The sequence below is a fragment of the Neopsephotus bourkii genome, unplaced genomic scaffold, assembly GCF_033783945.1.
Source record: "Neopsephotus bourkii isolate Nb327-2 ecotype Australia unplaced genomic scaffold, CSIRO-AGI_Nbou_v1 NB_1615, whole genome shotgun sequence".
Lineage (NCBI taxonomy): Eukaryota > Metazoa > Chordata > Aves > Psittaciformes > Psittacidae > Neopsephotus > Neopsephotus bourkii.
Window position 1 is genome coordinate 7863584 of NW_026902090.1, and position 22925 is coordinate 7886508.

The following is a 22925-nucleotide window of genomic DNA, read 5'->3' on the forward strand; positions in this document are numbered from 1 at the left end:
TCTTTCTTAAATGTTATATATTTTCTTTCTTAGTATGCTGAGGGGTTTTTGATTGAGGGTCAGTTAACCAATTCCACTTTATTTGAAGTAATTAATATTTTCACATTATTGTGATCTGTTGTTCTTTCAGCAGCAGATCTGTTTGAATAGTCTTGTCCCTTGTATAGGTAAATGGACATCATACCTTAAATGCAAGAAAACCTCACACTTTTCCTGCAGTGGAGTATGCATAGTATATATGTATGTATATTAATCTGTTAATAATATGTATTTCATTATCTGTTTTATTATTTTCTTCTTTTAGGTTGGATATTCTAAATTATATAGGCTACTATGTTATCTTCACTCTCATGCACACAGATGTAACTGAGTTCCATACTCTTCTTTTTATGCCTCAGTTTCTCTTACTATTAGGTGTCGATCTTCAGTTAAAAAGCAGGTGGACATTTTCTCTGTACAATTTACAGAGCTTTCTGAGACTTCATTTGTTGTCATTTCACAATGATGAAAGACGTTTCACTTGGGTACACATAGACTTGAAAAGACCATTCTGCATAAACTACATTCCTGATTTATCTTTTGGCTACTTACAATCCTTGATGAGAGACAGGACTAAACATTCCAATTTTTTCTCTTAGCATTCTTCCCTGAAATCCTGGTCTTTTTGAAGCCAAAATGTCAATAGGTATTTACCCTTAATAGTAATGTCGTCAGTGTTCACCTCTGGAGAAAAAAAAAAAAAGAGACTATGTATTAAATTATCTGTTTATTCTATGATAGTGCTGTTTGTAGGATGAACAAAATTCAAGTATTTGTTCTGTGAAGAGCTGCTGGAATACAGATTCCTTCCTCTTTTCAGAAGTTTTAATTGCATCAAACATGTTCACAATGAATTCTGCTCTCATTGTCCTAGTGCTATTTACATCAAGGAATTAAAATCTGTTTTTCATGGTCTTATCAATAGGTGAGGAGGGGAACGAGAAGATACATCAATGAATTTGCTGCTGAATGGGAATGCTGCTTTTTGGTTGTTTGACACATTAGAGAGGGGAATCACCAAGCACCATGCAAAAGATCAGAAAATGTAATTTCTACAAAGTGGTATTATATACATAAATCTTTTGAAAGACAGATACCTTTGGGATATCGTAGGCCATAGACTTCTGTGTAATCCATTACCCATGCTGATATAAACCTTTGATTTGTGGGTTTCAACCTGAGGCTGAGTAACCTCATAAATATGCTAATCCACAGTAATCAAAAAAAGTGCTATTCCAAATACAAAACTTTTATTCCACAGTTCCAACAGCTTTATAGCATGCTCTACATTTATAACAATAAACTTTGGGAAATTACTCTCTTCATGTTGAAGAAAAAGCTTTGCCCTTTTCTTGGCATCTCACCAATGAGTTTTATGTACATTATTTTGAATGGCATGATCTTTATGCAAAATTCAGTGCATGTTTTGCCTTTTCTAACCAAGTATTTGATTTCCAAAATGAACAAAACATTGCATAAACTTTAAAAATTCAGCTTTTGTAGCCCTATAAAAATTTTATTACCATTTTTATTAGGCTGGAGACCAACCATTGGGATAACTAGTAGAGTGTCTGGCAAAACCAGCTCTACTGTATATTTAAGAAGGTCAAGACTTAATGGTCTTGAAAGAAATCTAAGCCTTCTTAGCAGCAAAATTTCTGTGTCTGTTACATGCATTTCTACACATACACATAGGTATAAAGTTTAAAAGCCGTAGCATGGCATTAATACGACATCACATTTATTTCCACGGTTATTCAAATAGTTCAATGTAGATTTTCTTATTTTTTGAAAGATGGAAACTGTCTTCTATCCAGGAAAGAAAATAGGATATTTTCCCATGTTTATAAACTTCAGAATATGAGAATTCTGCTTTTCTTTGTGAATTCCTGTGTACTAAGAATTTCTCACTGAATGCTGTATATAAAAATAGTTTTTTAGAAACAGTTTTTTCAAGAAATGAGCAACATTCTCTTCAGTGCTATTTGGCTTCCCAGATACTGCAATACTAAAAATCAATTGGCTTTTTTTTTTTCCCAGTAATCCCGTTTCTAATCCATATCTAAAGAAAACTGAGTTACTTTAAAAGTGGAGGGAAAAAAATCACTGAGTTCTGAAGTCATTTATTCCTTATTACGTATGAAATGCCTATAAAAATGATTATTTTCTAGTTGCTGTAATTAGTAATTATGATTTTGTATTAGGTGCCTGACAGTCTGAAATCTAAACACTGGTAATTTGAGCAGTAACATGTTTTCCAGGATGCTGGGTTTGTGCTTGCCAGTTTAACTGTATAATGAAGCTGTAGCTCTTTGTGTATTTCTCCCATTCTTAATATAAAATCAGGGTCCAATATTTGGTGAGCTGACGTTCACATAAACAACTAACTCTTCACAGCATGAAATTGTATTCTGGTTTTAGGTTTAAACATGACATGTTGTAGAAGACAGACTGCTACTAGTCTCTGCAACTAGAAAATTGTCCAATTCACATTCACTTTGAATTCAGACGTTGTAACTTGAATCTCAGGTACTCTTCAAATCCATCTGGTATTTGAAACACCACTGTTTTGACTTCTGTACAGAGTAATGTTGCTTCTGAAATCCTTTCTACTTACTGCAGAGCAAAACTGAAATCCAGGCATTAAAGTTGAAGAACCAGAATCTGTTGTTCTGTTCCCACTCTTAAGGGAGCTCCCTGTCCCTGAAAAGTTCTTGTTGTTTCCTAGATTGAATTTCATTTTGTTTGATAGTCCACAACAGTAAGCAAATTACATATCAATAAATAATAAAAGGTCAATTATGCTAAGTGGTCTGGATAGCTTTGTAAATTAAACTCATTTGAACAGTATGCGTTTTAGTAGAGCCCAGTACAAGGTTATTAACTGCCTACAAGTGTAAAGCATAACATTTTGATATTTGTGTGTCCTTCCACAACGTCCCATACCCTGTACTGAGATCAGAAGAGCAGGATATACAGCCTTAACAGAGTTAAGATACTTGCAGGCTTATTTCCAAGCTGTTAATTTTCTCCTGCAGGCTGTAAGGAGCAAGCACAGTACTTAATGTAATCATATTTCCAGCATTGTAACAGTCATGGGAATGACTACATAAGCATGCCATTTTAGGAGACATTTTATATCTCCTAAACTAGAATTGTTTCCCCTGCATTTGCATGCACTTTCCACAGGTTGCTTCTGCCCAGTCTATGTCCATTCAAAAAATGTAGACAGTTTGCTTCGATGTTGACTTCTGTGAACTGTTCAAACTATCCACACAACTGCTTTTTCTTATTGTGTTCTTGTGCTGTATTCCATATGGTGTATTGCAGGATGGTGATAGGTTCACATGGTGCTGCAGAAGGATCCCGTGAGTCAAGGGTCATCAAATAGGTGTGTTTGGGTTGGCATGTCAAGTGCAAGTGGGATGGCTTAGTGCAGGACAGGCATTACAGTTACTTGCTTTAGCTGCCAAAACAGAAACTTGTGCCCAACTTTAGCAGATACCTCTTGGAGGCTTTTCTAGCTGTGCCAACAGTGCTCTGTCTGAGGTTCACTGGAGAGAGCTGAGATCTTGCACTGCTGTCTGGTGTGTACTGACAAGTTGTGTTTCTTCAATTTCAGAGTTGTCTGGGTTGTTTTCATTTTAACTCTTCATGTGGGAGGGAGTCCTGAGCCACCCTCTGCACCTTACGGTAACTGCTGTGAAGTGTCCCTTTCAGCTCAGTGAGACGTTCCCAGATTCATCAGACAGCGTCGTAAAGTTAAACATACCCTGACGCAGCAGCAGTGACTGTCATTGTGACTTTATCCTCCAGGAAATTTTTCTTTTAACAATCTGTGTGGATTCTATAAAATATATATTTCAAATAATCATCCTATTGCATCAGTAATTGTGGGAACGTGACTTTAGACTCAGCTCTCTAGTGGTAGTGGCTAAGCATTTCCCTGCATGTAGGAACCCTGGAAGAGATCCAAATTGATCATCAACTTATCCACAGTTTGACAGAGCAATATGAGAGCCTTGTTCCTATTTTTTTTAATGCATTATATTTTTATTGAACCATTTTTTTCTTAGAAATATACAGCACTTTGAGGAGTGAAATTAGTCTGTGTGGGAAACTGGTTTGTGTAGAATCATAAACAATGTATAAAGTTGGAGATTTCCTATATTTATTTTTTGAATAAATATAACTAACATTTTTGACTTAGTATGGTATCCTAGAGCCATAGTAGTCTGCCAGTTGTTTAAATAGGATTCTCTATTACAGGCAAGGATTCCTGATGTTTTACAAGCCCATCGATCATGCTACACTAGATGAGAATGAAGGTATTACTGTGAAGCACCCAGGTAGTTTCTCACACTCTTCAAGTGCAATATCACCAGCCTGTGCTTGAGCTAATTTACGTTTGACAGGGAAAAAAAATCTAAATTACATTGTCAGAATGGAGATTGTTTTTAGAACAGGAGTGAATCAGAAAGGGACTTGAACACACCCTTAGTTGAACATGAATTGTAAGGTTAGCGCTGTAGGTTAGAAGACCGTGAGAAATTTTAAGAGAGTTCAAGATGAGCATGCAGTTGTCGTTGTTTTATCCTTAATGTGACTGTTACTGTAGTAGCTTCTGCACATAAAAGAGATTCATGGATGCAGCAAGGATTTGAAAAGGATCAAGAATGTATTTTACTTTGAAACATGTCAATGTTTAACCGGTTTTGTTTATCAGAACAAGATACCTTGATGTTGAGAGTGAAATGGTTTGATATGTCAAACAGTAGAGCTTTGATTCAGGATGACCTTAGGAAATTGGGCCAACAGAAACCTCGTGAAATCTGACAAGAAATCCAAAGCCTTAACCAAGGTGAAATTACCTAATGTCAACTTGAATATTAGGTGATAGTATGCTCTCATTCCAGGCAATACTCCAATGTGGCACCTCATTAAGAGGAAATTATCCCCTTCTACACAGCTCTGATGGGGTTGCCTGTGGAATGAGGCTCCAATTTGGTGTCCAAGTTCAGAAAGGGTATTATAAAGCTGAGGGGGTGCATGAGAAGTGCTACAGAGGGCCTTGAAGAATACAAGCTAGGTTGAAGCTGTGGAGCTAGCTCTTGTTTAGTCTGGCAAAGAGCATCCAATATTAGGCTATAATTACTTGTGAAGGTGTTACAGGGATGATAAAGCTAAAGTTATCTCTGTAGTAGCATGTGGTAAAAAAGGGGAAGTGGCCACAGGTTGCACCTTGGGAGATTCTGATAGAAAACTTCAGTTATGTCAGCAGTGCTGCACTGAAACAACTTTTCCAGAGTGGCTGTAGGATATCAATCCTTGGAGGTTTTCAAAAATTATCTGGAAAAAGGCACTTGACGTGATCTGGTGTTGGCAGTAGCCTGGCTTTGAATTTGAACTGGAACAACATGAGCTTGCAATATTTCTTCCAGTCCACATTTCTATCATTCTTTGTTTCTAACGTATAGAAATACACTCCTTAACAGGTGCAGCTTTTCTAGTTGGAGACTTAATTTATCAAGTCATAATAAGATGTCATAAGGAGTCATAACAAGAAAGCTGAAGAGAGAAATCAGATTCTAGCAAGTGATAGAAATGGCTTACCCTTAATGTAGTTTGAGGAGCAAGACCATATCATCATGCAATACTTCTCTTTGTGGAAGAATTCAGTCGTTCAGCTCTGCCTGACAAATTCCCTCACTCCATTCCCTTGCTTCACTTCCATATTTAATTTTCCCACCTGTCCATTTAATCTAGCTAGGCTTTTAAAAAACGGAGATTCAGAAGATCTTGTCTAGAAATCTGCTGGTTCACACTCAATTTGTAGGAGAACTCAATCCTGCAAAGATTTATGTCTAAAATAACTTTCTGGTAGTATAGGTCTGGCAACAACTGTCTGTGCCTCTCGTGGCAACTCAGAACCACCCAGCTGCTCGCTCACTCCCCACTCGTTCCTCCCCCCCCCCACCTCCCAGAGGGATGGGGAAGAGAATCGAAGGAATGTAACTCCCACGGGTTGAGAAAAGAGCAGTTCAGTAACTAGAGGTATAACACAAACCACCGCTGCTACCACCAATAATGATAAGGGAAATAACAAGGGAAGAGAATACAACCGCTCACCACCCGCCGATCGATGCCCAGCCTGACTCAAGCAGGGATCTAGCCCTTCCAGATAACTATCCCCAATTCTAAATCTTGGGCATGATGTGCTGTGGTATGGAATGCCTCTTTGGCTAGTTTGGGTCAGGTGTCCTGTCCCGGATTCCCCTCCTCCCTGGCAGAGCATGAGGCTCACAAAGTCCTTGGTCAGACTAAACATGACTGAGCAGCGACTAAAAACATCGGTGTTATCAGCATTGTTCCCAGGCTGAAAGTCAAAACCACAGCACTGCATTAGCTACTAAGAAGGAGAAAAATGACTGCTACTGCTGAAACCAGGAGAGTGCCTTTTAATTGTCTTTCATTCTCTCATTGACTTTAACATTCAATATTTCAATTTCTTAATAATGTCTGTATTAATCATTACGAAGATATTTTGATACTGAATTAAACTGTAAGTTAGAGAATAGTTCTCCTCCCCCAGATATTCTCCTTAACTTTGTGGAAGTTACTGACTGAGGGTTTTTCTGCGTTGTATGCATTTGGTCATATGTGTACACAAAACCACAAAATTAGATAAAGCAGTGAAAAAGTGATGTATGAGTGTGAATTTAATAGGCAAAGTGCAAGATAGGAAAAAGTTAGCTGGGAAAATCATCAAGAATGTAATGTATCTCACTTGAATACAAACCTAGATTGTCTTTCAGCCTCTCATTACTCCGAATGGTGGAAATAATACCCTGTAATTATTGTATTGTTTGAGAAAGAAAGGGGTAGATATTTGGATAATCTAGTGTCTGCCATCATGAAAGACAGGATTTCAGCGCGCAGAGTTAACCTGTGGAAGCTGTTTATTAAATCTTGATGTGAAGGTTGTGAGTCTGAGTAATATTTTCTTTGTTATCTTTGTTTTTCTATACATGTTGTCATTGTGAAAGTTTTATTATCACTAATTCCCATCACCTGGGAGGACTGTTTGTCAGCATTAGGCTAAATTCTTCTCTGGCATCAACCCAGTAGAAAGCAGTAGGGTTCTACCAGCAGACGCTTAGCTCCATATTGCTTCTCTGATCATTTCATCCCAGAAAGAAGAAATATTTCTTTTTCCTATGTTAGCATGATGTTATTTTGCAGAAATACCCTATCACTACTTAGAAACTGTGGGAGAACTTTATCTCTCCTAACATTATTTATATTGTAAGTTTGACATGAGATCTATAGTCTGCCCTAATCACAGACTCCCTGTGTTCTTAGCAGAGAGAAATGGCAGCTCCATAGGGTAATTCATTCTACACTATGAGAGTCCCACATCTGTTTTAGTCACTCACCTATGAAATGCCTTCCTATCTCTGCTGATTATTATAAATTAGCTGAGTCATTTCAACTTTATTCAAACATTTGACTAGATTTGCCATGTTCCATATGACAAAATTCACGTACATGTTCTTTAAAATTTCCTTTTGAAGTTCTAGGAGAGCAAATATATTGACTAAACGCATTGCAAGTTTTAGCCCCTGTGTAAGTGTGATGTTTCTCTAGACAGAAGTAACTTGCATTCAATGTTATTTAACATTCAGTTGTAAATTTGTCCATTTCTTACCATGGTCTTGTGGAATTTTTGTTTTCTAAAGGAAAAGAAAGTACATTTTCTCATTTGCCTGTTAAATACTTCTGGTGGGAAAACAACAGTTTCTTACCATCTACCTTTTACTGGTGCCAGTCACTCTTCATGTTCAAACTCCAACACGAAACAACAGTCATTACCATTTTTTACCCTTTCTAAAAATATCCCACGTAATTGTAGTTACATTTAAGCAAAATAATCAGAGTACCTGTTATTTTCTTACATGATTACTGGTTGCTCAGTGCTCATATATTTACTGAATTGCCTGTCTGTAAGCCGGCCTTTGAAGAGAAACAGAGATCATCAAGTTACTGAAACCTATCTGCATGTCTAGCCATATCTGTAGCTGCCATATTGTTGTCAGTCCCGACTTCTCTTAGAAATCTAATGTTGGTGAATGCAAAAATTAGTATATGCACCTGAAATTGTTTTTCAAGTAGTGTCTTAGGGTGCTGTAATCCTACATCAATTTTTCAGTGTAAAGCTGTGTAAAGCAGAGGTGTTATTGTTCCTTTTTCTTCAAGGGAAATAGTTTTATGTTGGAAATTGTGTTGACTCATAGGCACTATCCTTTGCCATAGAAAATTATTTTCCACGTGGCACTTGGTGATTCTGTTCATCAGAAATTGAGATTACATTTATCTTAATCTTCATGTATAGGGTGCATATAATATCTGTGAGATCTGTAGGCTTATTAGACATTTTGGTGAACCTGGGGGCTACTTAGGCATGATACAAATTAAAAAAAAAAAGGAGATTCATCTCCTGTATATTTAAGTCTTAAGTGAAAACCTCAGCTTGAAAGAGTTTTCCTTCTCTTGTCCCCTGTTTAGGCACACACACACACACAAAACAATAACATTCATATCTAGAAGAAAATCCCATGGAAATAAATATTTCAAATTGTATTATGGTTCTTTACATGAGGCTTAGATTCATGACATTTACTTGTTCCTTTGTGATCTAATTAAAATATACATTCTTTTTGTTAACATTCTGTATTGAATTTAGTCTAAGATGTGCGGTACTGTTTCTTCAGAAAATAATAGAATCATAGAATAGTTAGGGTTGGAAAGGACCTTAAGATCATCAAGTTCCAACCTCCCTGCCATGGGCAGGGACACCTCGCTCTAAACCGTATCGCCCAAGGCCTGGTCTTGAACACTGCCAGGGATGGAGCAGTCACAACCTCTCTGGGCAACCCATTCCAGTGCCTCACCACCCTAACAGGAAAGAATTTCCTTCTTATATCCAATCTAAACTTCCCCTGTTTAAGTTTTAACCCATTACCCCTTGTCCTATCACTACAGTCCCTAATGAAGAGTCCATCCCCAGCATCCCTATATGCCCCCTTCAGATACTGGAAGGCTGCTATGAGGTCTCCACGCAGCCTTCTCTTCTCCAGGCTGAACAGCCCCAACTTTCTCAGCCTATCTTCATACAGGAGGTGCTCCAGTCCCCTCATCATCCTCATGGCCCTCCTCTGGACTTGTTCCAACAGTTCCATGTCCTTTTTATGTTGAGGACACCAGAACTGCACACAATACTCCAGGTGAGGTCTCACAAGAGCAGAATAAAGGGGGAGGATCACCTCCTTTGACCTGCTGGTCACGCTCCTTTTGATGCAGCCCAGGATACAGCTGGCTTTCTGGGCTGCAAGCGCACACTGAAGCTGGCTCATGTTCATTTTCTCATCGACCAACACCCCCAAGTCCTTCTCCGCAGGGCTGCTCTGAATCTCTTCTCTGCCCAGCCTGTAGCTGTGCCTGAGATTGCTCTGACCCAGGTGTAGGACCTTGCACTTGGCATGGTTAAACTTCATAAAATAAAGAAATAAAGGCGCTAGAGTTTGTTAGAAGAAAGAATTGTGATCAGACTGTGGTTTTTGATAGCAGGAGTTTCCCTTGACTGTAGCTGTTTCTAGGCTGACAGATGCTGTTAATGAATGCTGACACCTTGAATGAAAATAATTGCAGTCATTCAAAATATAAATGTTCCTTCAACAAATAGCTTTTTAACAGGTCCCAAAAGGTGAACTCTGTTGAAACTGGAATGTTTCTTTTTCACTTTGTGTTAGTTCGTCTGCTGAAGTATAGTTCTTATAAAAAAACATTCTGGAAAAGCCAGCAGTTAATTTGAATATTACATGTTATTTGAAAAAAAAAACCCAGCCTGCATTTAAAATCAAGACTGAATGTAGAATGCTTTTATTTTTCATACAAGGTATTCTTAGCAATTGTTTGTGCTTCGAATGCACTTAATATTGGACAAAGAAATCTTGAGATCTTTTCTCAGGTTTTATCTTTTCAATGTAAAATAAAGGTTACATTGATGTCAGCACATACTTTGACAATTTTGCCTACCTTGTACTTTCTCTTCAACTTTTTCATATTGTTACTTGCTAATTGCTCTTCGTTTTCGCACAGTATTCATCATGACAGTAGTCTAAGGTTAAGTTTCTGAGAATTTAAGATTTCTGGTTATATTGGAAAAGTGTGAAAACTTGTACATTTAACTTGAGTAGTGAGTCAGAGAGTTCTTTCTATTGCTTTGTTCTTGCACAGTCTTCAGCTTCTTGTCTTTCCACAGGCTCTGGGGCCAGAGCATAGGTTTTGCCCTGATCATAACACAGCAATCTCCTGACACATTTAGATTTCCTTTCTAGAGGGGAGATGAACTATAGCACTCAGAGTATAACTTAGTATACCAAATTATATTCTGATTAATTTATTGAGTATCTTATCTGATAACTCGGGATGTGAAATTTGAAATACCTGCTTTTCTATACTGAATTCCAGAGCTCCTAGACTTGTTTGCATTGCTTGCAATTGTGCGTTATTAGTGAAGGGAGAAATCACATTTTAGAGATGTACCCCCTAAAGTTATTCTTGGAATGATGCAGTTTACGTGGTACTCCTTCCTTAAGCTGTTAAGTAGTGTGACCTTTGGTTCGCTGTGTCTAGCTGGCACAAGGTACAGTAATAGTATAATCATAGAATAGTTAGGGTTGGAAAGGACCTTAAGATCATCCAGTTTCAACCCCTCTGCCATGGGCAGGGATACCTCACACTAAACCATGTCACCCAAGGCTCTGTCCAAAATTTACATTATAGCTTTGCCCTTAAATAAAAATAAATAAATAAGGCTTGAATATCATGAATTGTCATTTCAAAAGATCACAAGTCCTCTGTGAAAGGCAATCAAGAGGAATTTAGTGTAATTATTAGTCAAGATCAGATCTTAAATGCACAAATATCTTTAAAAATAATAATTATTTGAACAGGCTTGGAAATACAGTTAAACACTTTGTGTAATTCAAAGTAGAAGATTCTGTGTATCTTCAGTTTGATAATTATACACTAGGAAAAACTGAACAAGACAGGGAGGGACTTAAGGGTATTTGTAGATGTAACTTAAATATTAAATACTGTTCTTAACATTAGCAAAAAGTAATTATAATCATAATTATAGGCTCTGTTGCATGCCAGTGTGAATGTGTATCTGTATATATATATATACTCTTTTAGATATAATTATTAAATCTTTGTGAAAAATTATAGTAAGGAGTTGAACTAAGGCATGTTCTAGTGAGGCTGTAAAAATGTAGCCTGAAAGACTATTTGTTAATTTGACCTTAAAGTGATTTGCCTTGGAACAGTTTGTTTTATTGTGTATCAGATTTATCTGGGGTTATTTTTAAATTAACATCTGCATTACTTTTGATATTATGCAATTAAGCTGTTTAAAATGCATTACTTTTAAGCACAAGATAATTTCTGTCATTTCTAAAACCTTGTCTTGGTGTTTTTATTAAAATGTAAAATTGTGATAGTTAAACCAGCTACCTAGACAGAAAACTATTTATAGCAGTATGGTTTCTTAGTATTTTACATGCTGCTATCATTGTTTTTATATCAAGCAAGTTTTAGGTGGATATTTTTATTAACTTCAATAGAAAGGCTGTCTTCCATTGTTTGTATTTTGACACAAAGACAATGGGGGTTAGTTGCTCACCTCACTTCCTGGAAAATATAGGTCTGTTCACACTAGATTGAAGTTACACTTGAAACTAATCATCCATGAGCCAAAAAACACTAACCTAAAAGAGCTGACTTGTTGACTCTGAAAATGTTGTAATTTGCTTCTGTTTTGTTTGCAGATTGCCTTCTCACAGCACAATACTATCATGGATCTGGTGCAGTTTTTTGTCACCTTCTTCAGGTAAATTGCATTTTCTGTCTTTTGACTGAAATAATGCTGATTTTTTTTCCATCAAACTAATACCTTAACCAGCTTCTTAATCTTGGGAAATGCCTGCAAGGAAGCCTTTAAACTGTGTTCTCTAATTTGTGGCGGTGGAGAATCCAGGCCATTGCCCTGTAACTAAAGGCAGCTGCTGACATCTTTTATATGTTTCATATATTTCATATTTAGTGATATAGTCTTCATACTTACTTCATAAATATGAGCTAGGTAGTTACTATATATTACAGTGATTAAGAGAAGCCAGCTGTGTGGATTTAAATTAGGAATCTGTATGTGATTTTTGGTTTTGGTAAACTCTTTGAAAGAATTATTAAAAGTGATGGTTCTGTTCAGTAGCTTTTTATTTTGAATAAAGCCAAATCACTGCTGATGCTTTCCTGTGTTAGAGGTTGATTGTGGAACGGGGTAGATGTTGCCCGAGATTTGGTTGTGGCAGCAATGCAGGACTTGGCTTCAACTGCAAAGGGACAAGTATTCCAGGACTGAACAAAACTCCACTGAAAGTCTTCTTAAAGGTTCAGCTATCTTGCAAAATGTCACAGTCATAAACATGCACAGACTAGTTATGGTGCTTTGAAGTCTTCCTGTGAAGATATTCCCCAATAACCATGAAGTGTATGTGTTTAATTGTTGGGGGTTTTGCTGTTGTTTGGTTGATTGGTGGGGTTTTGACAAACTCCATAGAAGAAAGCAAAGTCTGTCCAAGTACAGCAGAAGAGAGGCACCCTGTGGAAAACTAAAAGCAGTTTGTTTCTGCGCTGTGCCTTAAGGCAGGCTTAGAAAAGTTGTACTGTATGCTCTTTGATGGTGAAGCCATTTCTATAGGTATATTGCACCTTTCCTGGTCTAATGATTTATCTACTATGGTTTATTCTGGGTAAATGCAAACTCACCGTGATCCTGATGAAAGAAGAGATCTCTCTGCCAGAACAGTAAGCTGATTGCAAGCAAAGGCCAATGTAATCCTTTTTACAGAGAGAGAGGTTGTAGGAAACCTGGCAGCCTGGCAGCTATCCTATCACTGCCTTTAACTCAGCCCCAGTCTAATTGTATAACCAAGGCTTTCAGCTGGCACTTAGCTCAGTTGGGCTTGCAGCATAATGTTAATCAACCTCAGGAACCTATAGTTGCAGGACTATGTAAAATCATGAAATGCTGTGAGTAAAATGAATGCTATTACAGCAATCCAAGCAAGGTACAAGTTATTGACACCCTCCAAAGGCACACACAAGTCAGGCTAAGGTTTGATGGTTATGATGAAAAATAGAGGGGTTATCAAATACATTTTAAAATTGTGATCTAAGGTTGTATACTGCTCTTCTACAACAGAATTGGTACTAAGGTGTCTGTAGATATAGGTAGGATGTTTAGGAGCTGGAGTTCTTGTATTGTATTTCTAAGAAAACAATAGAACTAGAAAGTAGAGCATACAGTAGATTCACAGTTTGCAAAGCAGAACATGAGAAGAAGAGGGGAGAGGAGAATTTTGAGTTAGTTCTTAATGAAACAAATTAATGAAAAAACATATTTAATACCACAGTGTTGACTGTGTTAATTAACTCTTCTGGGAAGATTAGCTCAGGCTTATTGCTTTGCTAAAGTGGCTCTTTCCAAGACGTGAGCTGGTACTTTCTGTGTGTTTTTTTCAGTGTTATGCCCAGAGGCATGGGGTTTTCATCAGTGTTAAAAGTCCATTTATTTTCTTATCACAATCATGCATAATGTCACAGAGACACTTCCAACTCCTAACTGCTGTGAGCAAAGCATCCTCACTCACACCAAAGCTAGCAAATGGTCAGTCTGTGTAAATGATCCAAAGAAGAAACTGTCAGGTTGTTTGTGACTGGGCAGTAGTTGCAGTGTCTTGTAAATAAATGTAGGAAAAAATACTTAGCGTGTCCTTTACAGAAAACCAGACCAAGAAATTGGGAGTGAAAAGTTCCCAATGTAGACACCGTTAAAACTTTCAGTAGATATTAAATGGGATGTTGTTTCTACAGGCTCAGCAGTCTAAGCAACCTACAGAATATTACTGATGGGAAAATGTAACAATAACTATTTCCTTTTTCATGTTCATGGGCAGATTTAGTCATACCCAAAGATGGCATCAATACATTGATCTTGATGGTTGATAGTAATCCAGACTTTATCTGAAAATTTGGTTTCAATAGTTTGATAGCCTAAGAAAATTATTTTAATGAGGGTTGGTTTGTTTCTTTCTTGGTTTGTTTGGTTTGGGTTTGTTTGTTTGCTTTACTGGATGGAACTGTGGTATACTAAACAGCGGCAAATTATGTTGATAACACGAATAAGCCAGGTCATATTTGCTGGGATTGTTGACAGAGAAAATAATTATGTTTAAAGACAATTTGAATGTGCTTGATAAGAGAACATCTTTCAACCTGCTTAGATAAACACGCATTTGCATTTCTCCCATCTAGGATTATATTTTTCATATTCCGAGCATGTGGCATAACCCTGTTCTCCCTGGCTGCCTAGACAAGCCAGCAAGTAGTTTTGTTTGACAATAACAGGTTTTTAACAAGCATTCAAAAGTCTAGTTTAAAGCTCTTCCATTACAGGGTGTGTGTTTCTGAGTGAGAGATGAAATGCAGATTTTACTGCCTGAATCAAAAACCCCCAATAACAAGCAGGTTTAGAACTTTTGTGATTTTTCAAATAGTGTTCTGTAAGGAATTTATTTTAAACTATACATAAGAACATTGAAAAGCTGTGATTAGATTTGCAATTAATGCTTCCTATACCAAGATACTGCTATTGTATGTCCTAGAACAGTAAACTAATACAAATAAAAGGGGGTTTTGAAAAAACAACCAGTTTCATTCTTTTTTTATACTGGAAGGTTGAATTGTATCTGCTGGGTCAGTGACCTTTTGTTTTAAGTAGAAATGAATCAGTCAGATATATAAGAGTGATAACCACTGTTATCCTGCAGTTACAGAAACTGTAGCATCTGTGTTGCTTTAGTCAATGCCTTGAAGACTTTTAGCTGCCACACAAATTGGGGAGTTTGTGACTTTTTCCTTTTCCACCTGCTTTGGAGCAGTACAGATCTCATTAGAAAATGTCACAGGCAGCAAATTAATAATGATCTGTCAACTTATACTGAAGAAATGTAATCCCTACAGTTAAAGGAAGTGTATTTCTGTATTACCCTGACGAGTAAAATACTCAATACACTAAAGCCTAACTGTTGTGGTGTTGTTTTTCTTGAGCTATAAATTATAAAGGAGTTTTTAGGGTTTACAAGTCTGACACGAATGTATTGTTTTAGCTAAGTAAGTGGACAGGGCATATAAGGGATTTTATAATAATATATGTATTATCTTTAGTTTCTGACAACATTATTTGCTTTAGATCATATTTTAACATGAAAAAAATTGTCAGTGTTCAATATTTGTTAGTATAGATTATATATGATTGGAGTAAATCCAGAATTGAGAGCCAGGAAACTCTTTTTATCTAACTGTGCTTTTAAATAAAATTATAGTTAAGAATTGCTATCAGTAGTCACGTATTTCTCGGAAAATTATTTGCATTGAGATTCTGCAGCAGGAGTTCTGGTAAGAAATGTGGTTTTGTCTCATGATCTCAAAACAGGCAAACATGAAGTCGATTCAGGTGACAAAGGTTAGCTATTAGTATTTTTGTGATAGGTAACGATATGCAAGTGCTATTGTCGTGACTATTTTTATGCATATGTTTCAAATGCATAGGACAAACCACTAATTAATAAGGCTTTTTTTCTGAGAGTACATCTTTATGTTCTCTCTTCCGTTATCTTTGGGTCTCAGGTTGAGCTGCCAGTGGTAGATTTCACGTCTGCTGGAGTGGTTCACTTTAGTCAATAACATGTCTTCTTACTATTAGGATTTACAGAATTTCCAAGTTCTAGTAAGCAAAGCAATATTCATTAATAGGGATACTTTGAAAGTTTCAAATTCTTACTTTTGTGTACCCTTTAAGAAGTTCTGTGGAAAATTACAGTCCTTTAGGATCACAGCTCCTGAGACCTTCAATACCTGAATCTGCCATTCTGGGTGCAAATTTGCAATGAGGGAATTCCATCTCTTTACTGGCATCCTTTAGTGTGTTTGCCTGGCTTCCTGTTTTCTTTTTCTTAAAATAAAGGATGATAAATTAATTATAGATTTTTGCATGCTTGTCTTTAAGAGATAAAATATTGATCTCTGTAAGAAAGGCAAAACACAGTGTGTCAGGAACAGATCGTGTCCACTATGGCTGTGTTCTCAGAAAACACAGAAGTTGTTTATATCTGAATTAGCGTATTTTCTGGTAACATAAAAATCAAGTTATCTTAGCAGAATAGATTTTACATTTGGGGCTGGGATAAAATTGATTTTTACTTAGTTGTGCATTAAACAGTTTTCACCTCACTTAGAAACAAATAGCTGTTTGACTTCTACTGGGACAAGCATGTCTATACTGCAGTGGGCAAACTGAGTTGATTTGGGTTTTTTCCTAAGAGTTTATTTTGAATTGTGTCTTCCACTCTCTGAATCACCCAGAAACTTTGTCATCACTGTAGAGTGATTTGATATATTCATATTTCCTGAGAAGACAGCCACTTGTTATTGGCCTGCAGGCAAAGGAGATTCCCCAGGACTGCTGGATCCGTTACTCTTCAAAACAAGGGATGAGTCACTTAATCCCATGGTGAACAGAACTGTTTTCCATTATTTTGTTCTTGTTTTTCTTCTTTCTGTTTGTCTTTTGAGTCATTTGGAAGTGCATGTGAGTGTACTAGTACTTGCCGTTTGATTTCAGTGTACATTGTTCTTCAAAGTACATAGTTGCTCACCTTGATACCTGAAGATGGCCTATGTACCTGTTTGATCTACAGCAGATATTGGCTTTTCCTTTCTTCAGTAAGTGCATTTAAAATGTCGAACTCACTTCCTGTATGTATTAAATACAGTGAGAGCTGTTTGTTGTGCCTGCTGAAGTGTTTAATTCCAATTTCTGCTCAGATCATACTAGCTACAAATCTGTAGTTGCTTAAGTGCAGAGGGGAGTTGTAGGGTGAAAACTTGGGGGCAGTAAAAGGATTTGGAAGATTTTAAAAGACAGTCTTAAATTGCACTTTTCACTGTGCATTGTGCTTTAGCCTCACACTCCAAAAGCCATTTTGTCACTAGTTCTATTGTTACAAAATCTCATTAGAACCAACGCTGACACATACATAGTTGTGTTGATCACAGAGGTCTCAGAAGGTGGCAGCTATGGTGTACTTCACAAGGCTCCCGAAGAAACCATGCCTTTTTTGAAGATCCAGTACTTTGCATGCTCCCTTACTCTAAAACAGTTCTGTAATGCTCTCCTTTCAGGGACATGTCTTTTTACAGCTGCATTTAATTTTGTTTCCTAAGACGCATTATAGATAATTCATATTATGATTGTGTTTTGATTGCCTACATTTTATATAGTATTCTCTTAAATGAGATTAGTCAGTTGTTTTCTTAGGCTACAACACCGCTGGCGCTCACAGCTATTTGTCTTCTAGAGTGCTTAATCCTGGTCACATTTTCCAGAAACTCCAGTCCACTGTACTGTACACAAAAGAACAAGAACAGGTTTTCTTCTGTGATAAATGAACTCAAAATGTTGCTTTTGTCATTTTCAGTCATAGGAGAAGCAACTCTTGACTCCTCATGACAAGCTGTGTGTGCCGGTTGCAAAGCTAACTTCAGAAGTTTGTTTCCTGATGTAAGCATAGAGTGAAATGCTGCTGATGACAAATAATAACAAAGAAAATAAAGGAAGTAAAATACATGACTGTTTGCCTATAGGCAATAACGTCACTGTCTGTAATAGCAAGTGACAAGCAGCTCCGTAATAGCAAGTGACAAGCAGCTTTCTCAAGCACTGTGCCAGTCTATCTCTACGGATGCAGTGGGTATGGCACACTGTAGTGTGAGTGATGTCGAAGAAATGAGCAATCTGTTTGTGGCAGTAGAGAAATATTCAGGGTCCTTACAAGCAGTTGTAATAAATCACAGGAAGAGAGAGAGAAAAGAGTGCTAGACTGTGTTATGCTATGGATTTTATAGATACTAAAATATCAGATCTAATGATTAGTTTTAAGAATAGACATCTGAATCCAAAGAAATTCACCAATTGAGCTTTCTTCATGGCATATTAATAAAAATATTCCAGTAGCATTCACTGGTACTAAATGAACCGTTTTATATAGATTTGTGGGTTTTAAATTCATTTATTAGAATTCAAGGTGGAGGGGGCCTACATTTTCTGAAGCAGCCAAGTTATGGAAACTGCTGTGGTTTCCAAAAGCTGCAGTAAAATTACACTTTAAAAAGTGTGCATCATCTATTTAAGTTTTAGAACCTGAATTTAATCTGCATATGTGGCTTGATTGTATTCTATATGATAATTTTTTGTCTATTTTCAAAATTTTTGGTGATACTTTGGGAAAACACTCTATAGTTTCAAAATTATATTTCTTTCCTTACATGTCTTGCGCCTGTTCAGTTATAATTCTAAATATCAGGTTGAAGGGAGGCAGGGGGGTTGTATTCTTTTATACAGTACCATTACAAAGCAATAATAATGCTTGGAAAGCCAAGAATCCTTAATCCTTAATCTGTCTTCAGGGCAATTTCATGTTAATAGGGCTTTTAATAAGGAGAGTTATGGGTTTTTTTTCACCTACCACTTCAAATATATTTGCCTCTTAAGAAAAGGTAAGAAAAATACTACATAATGAAGGGAAACGTTCTTTAGCAATGTATTAGATTTTTGATTATATTTGACTCAAGCTAAACATCGGTGACATGGCTTGGTTGCTTTCTAAATATATTTTATATTTCTATGATTTATTATCAAAGGATAGCATCTGCAATAAAGAAACAGTGCAATGAAAGAAAAGAATGGGGGAAAAGCATAAACAAAATAATCTGGAGATAACATGAATCTTTCAGTTTGGAAGACCACTAAACTGTGGTATTGGATAGCAGTGCTTTCCCAAATTCACCAGTTGGTTCAAATAAATGAGTCTCTTTCTTCCTCCTTAATTTGACATCTTAAGTTAGAATAAATCAGCAAAATCGTTGCAAAAAAGCTGAAGTATTTTGAAATAGAAAAAAATATATTCAATTTCTAATTCTTGAAAGTTACTGCAGAAAATAATATGTATTTTGTAATTTTTCTGCAAATTTAATGAACATAGATTATTTTTTTCTTCTTTTTAGATCTAGGATTTTTATATACACTGTCATTTGCTGGGAGAAATATAGAGTATTTCACCCTTGAAGGGCAAAATCATAAAATTATATGAAATATGAAAGTCTCTTCTAGGAGTAAAAGAAACATAATCACACTTTATGGATGTGATGTTCTATTTATTCTATGGAGATTAATTTCAGTTTAGGTTAGATTAAGCCCCTTTGATTGTAAATCTTTTTTACTTGCTGCTTCAGGAGGTGAAAGGAAGAGCTGACGAGAGTTAAAGTTCACTTTTGGAGCTTTATTGCATAATATATTTCATAGAATCATAGAGTGGTTTGGGTTGAATAGGACCTTAAGATCATCCAGTTCCAACCCCCTGTCATGGGCAGGGACATCTCACACTAAACCATATCACCCAAGGCTCTGTCCAGCTTGGCCTTGAACCCTGCCAGGGATAGAACATTTAGCACTTCTTTGGGCAACAAGTGCCAGTGCCTCACCACCATTAAGAACTTCCTCCTTGTATCTAACCTGAACTTCCCCTGTTTCAGTGTAAATGGTCCACTATAGCTTAATATCATGTTGACATTCACAGAATGGTCTGTGAATGTTGGTATTCTGAATAGTGCCCTGATGTACACTGTATCCATTTTCCCTTTTTAGTTGTATATAAAGGCTGTTCCCATAATTGGTCATTCATTCATACTTTACTATAGTAGCTTCTTGTATGGCTTGTGGTATATTTAGATGAAAAGACAACAGGAATGAAGTATGCAGGAAAATATAAAATATGTATTTATGCATTTATACATGATATAGTTACTTTTTTTATAATTATTTTATTATATGAAGTTATTTAACATCACCACACACATTCTCTGTAACATTTTGGCACATACACATAATGCAAAAAATCAGTGCTTTTTTACATAATCATTTTCTTTCAAATAAAAAAATTCCCTATTTAAACACATTTCTTTCTTCCCTACCTACAAGAAGTATTTTGATTTTCATTGCACAGCAAAGACCAATAAACCCAGGCTTTGTAGAAGTAGTTGCCAGAGATGATTTTAAACTATTACAGGAGTTTGTGCCTCAGGAGAGGAAGAATTAAGTTGGTTTTCTGCATTCAATATATATTAATGAATGATTTTATACAGGTTTGGTAGCTGTTCTTGCTAGTAAACTAATATGCATTATATCGACATTTCATTTGTGCTGCTTACTTTAAAATATAATTTCTATAAAACTTAGATACCACTGATACTTCAATCTCCCTGTGTTCAATTGTGTATTCAGAGCTTAAATTGGGAAGCTTTATTGATGACATTATTGAAGTTTTAGTTATTCAATTTTGCTCTTCTTCCTCAACAAAATTATTTTGGTTACATTTTTAGCGGTAATTTTAAAAGTCTCCTTTAGAGACTCAGAGCATGCTTTTGGCAGTGTGCTGGGTTTTTTAAGGCTCATTTCCCTTTCATGTATTTCTCTTAACTTCTGTAGAACAGTCCAAATGTTCTGTGCCACAGCAACATCCAGTGGTCCTGTGGAAATGAGTCAGAAAGCCCCATGGCACAGGGTGCTATTTTAGTTTCCCCATAATCTTTATTTTGGCTCCTCTGCCATGCAAAGGTCTCCACTGCCAAAACAGAAAAGCTGCTACTATCAAAAACATTTACCATGGCCAGTGAGCCACCTAAAGGCAACAAGCACCTTCTACTACAATAAATCTTCTTTACTCCCCAAATAAGTTACACTCTACATGTAAAAGGGCTGGAGCTCCTCAGCCTGTGCATTGAAACCTTTGTTTGTAATGTGTTGTGGGCTCAGGCTTGCATTGTGCTACCATGTGTTGATGTTTGAATGAATCAGTCCATGAATATCTACCATGAATATTGTGCTGCCTCACTCACTATAGGTGTTCTGGGTAGAAGGACTTGGGTAGAGACAGCTCATAGACTTCGATTTGTTGTTGTTGTGGTTTATATTACTATTTATCTAAGTAGTAAAATAATCACATTCTAGAACTCCATTCTTCTCACATAATGCCTGTGTAATTTTATGTATGTAAAAAACATCTTCAGGTATATTTCACACAGGTATCCTTAAATACTTTTTTAGTGAAGTCACAGTATACATACATAGGTTGTCCAGGTGTCTGTGGTGCAAACTTCTCAGATATTTAAGAAAATAGTGTCATTGGGGTAATTCAGACTCATTAGAGGCTTATGGGAATAACAGTGAGCTTGTACCACACGTGTGCTTCCATCTTTTTTGGTGGTTGGTTGGCTGTGCAGCTAAAAATGGCCTGATGGTTAGTCAATGAGAATTCCTCAGAGTCCAGCTGCAGCAGACCAGTGGTATCATCCTATGGTCCTCATCAGGTTAGAGTTGCTCGGGAAGCACCTAAAAGCTATGGCTACCTTTGTGGAGTTGGAATAAATTGTTTGATTTGGGATTTCAGGAGATTGCACATGTAGCTGTATAGAAAGTGATTTCTAGAAGGGGCTTTACTTTGAATGATATCAAGGAAGAGATGAAACACAGTTCATATGCTAAAAGAAATGCTGCTTGATCAGATATTGCTAGAGGAGGGTAGGAGTTTACACCCATGCGAGTACTACTGATTCAAAAATGTTATGTCAAGTTCTGAGATTTAAGCACTATCTACCATTTTTAAAGAAAAAATCACATGCTCATGCTCCTTCAGTGACCAGTGTAGACATCTTTAAAGTCTGACTGAGTCTGAGATTTTAGTAGAGCTCTTTAATATGAGTTAGAATATCCTTGTGTTTTGCAGGTATTCTTCTTCAGAAGATCAGGGAATAAGATCCTTTCTGAGGGATTCCTTTACAATCTTCCTGTCATAGTCAATAACAGTCTTCCAAGACAGAAATACATTTTTATCTTCATATCCGTCTAATCTATGGAGATGAAATTCTGTAGAAAGATCAGTTATGCTGATCCGCCCAACTTCTCTTTCCTTCATAAAAATCATCTAATCTCTCTAGCACACAGAAACTAGGAATTTATTATGTGGGAGTAGGGTGTCCCCCACCCAGCCCATTGTCTCCGAAGGTATTGAATTCAGTTTAGCATAGAATCACAGAATAGTTAGGGTTAGAAAGGGCCTTAAGATCATTCAGTTCCAAACCTCCTACCATGGGCAGGGACACCTCACACTAAACCATGTCATCCAAGGCTCTGTCCAACCTGGCCTTGAACACTGCCAGGGATGGAGCATTCACAACCTCCCTGGGCAACCCATTCCAGTGCCTCACCACCCTAACAGGAAAGAATTTCTTCCTTATATCCAATCTAAACTTCCCCTGTTTAAGTTTGAACCCATTACCCCCTGTCCTGTCACTACACTCCCTAATGAAGAGTCCATCCCCAGCATCTCTAGAGCCCCCCTTCAGATACTGGAAGGCTGCTATGAGGTCTCCACGCAGCCTTCTCTTCTCCAGGCTGAACAGCTCCAACTTTCTCAGCCTATCTTCATATGGGAGGTGCTCCAGTCCCCTGATCATCCTCGTGGCCTCCTCTGGACTTGTTCCAAAAGTTCCATGTCCTTTTTATGTTGAGGACACCAGAACTGCACACAATACTGCAGGTGAGGTCTCCTGAGAGCAGAGGAGCAGGATCACCTCCTTTGACCTGC

The 22925-nt window shown here is 37.0% G+C and overlaps 1 protein-coding gene across 1 annotated transcript in view; it reads left to right on the forward strand.

Annotated features, from left to right (window-relative positions):
* The window catches only part of ATRNL1 (attractin like 1), a 507635-nt gene that overhangs the window by 248455 nt on the left and 236255 nt on the right, over positions 1-22925 (forward strand). The window contains exon 25 of the mRNA XM_061372770.1: positions 11931-11992. Within this exon, the coding sequence (XP_061228754.1) occupies positions 11931-11992 (62 nt within the window). The remainder of the gene's footprint in view (positions 1-11930; positions 11993-22925) is intronic.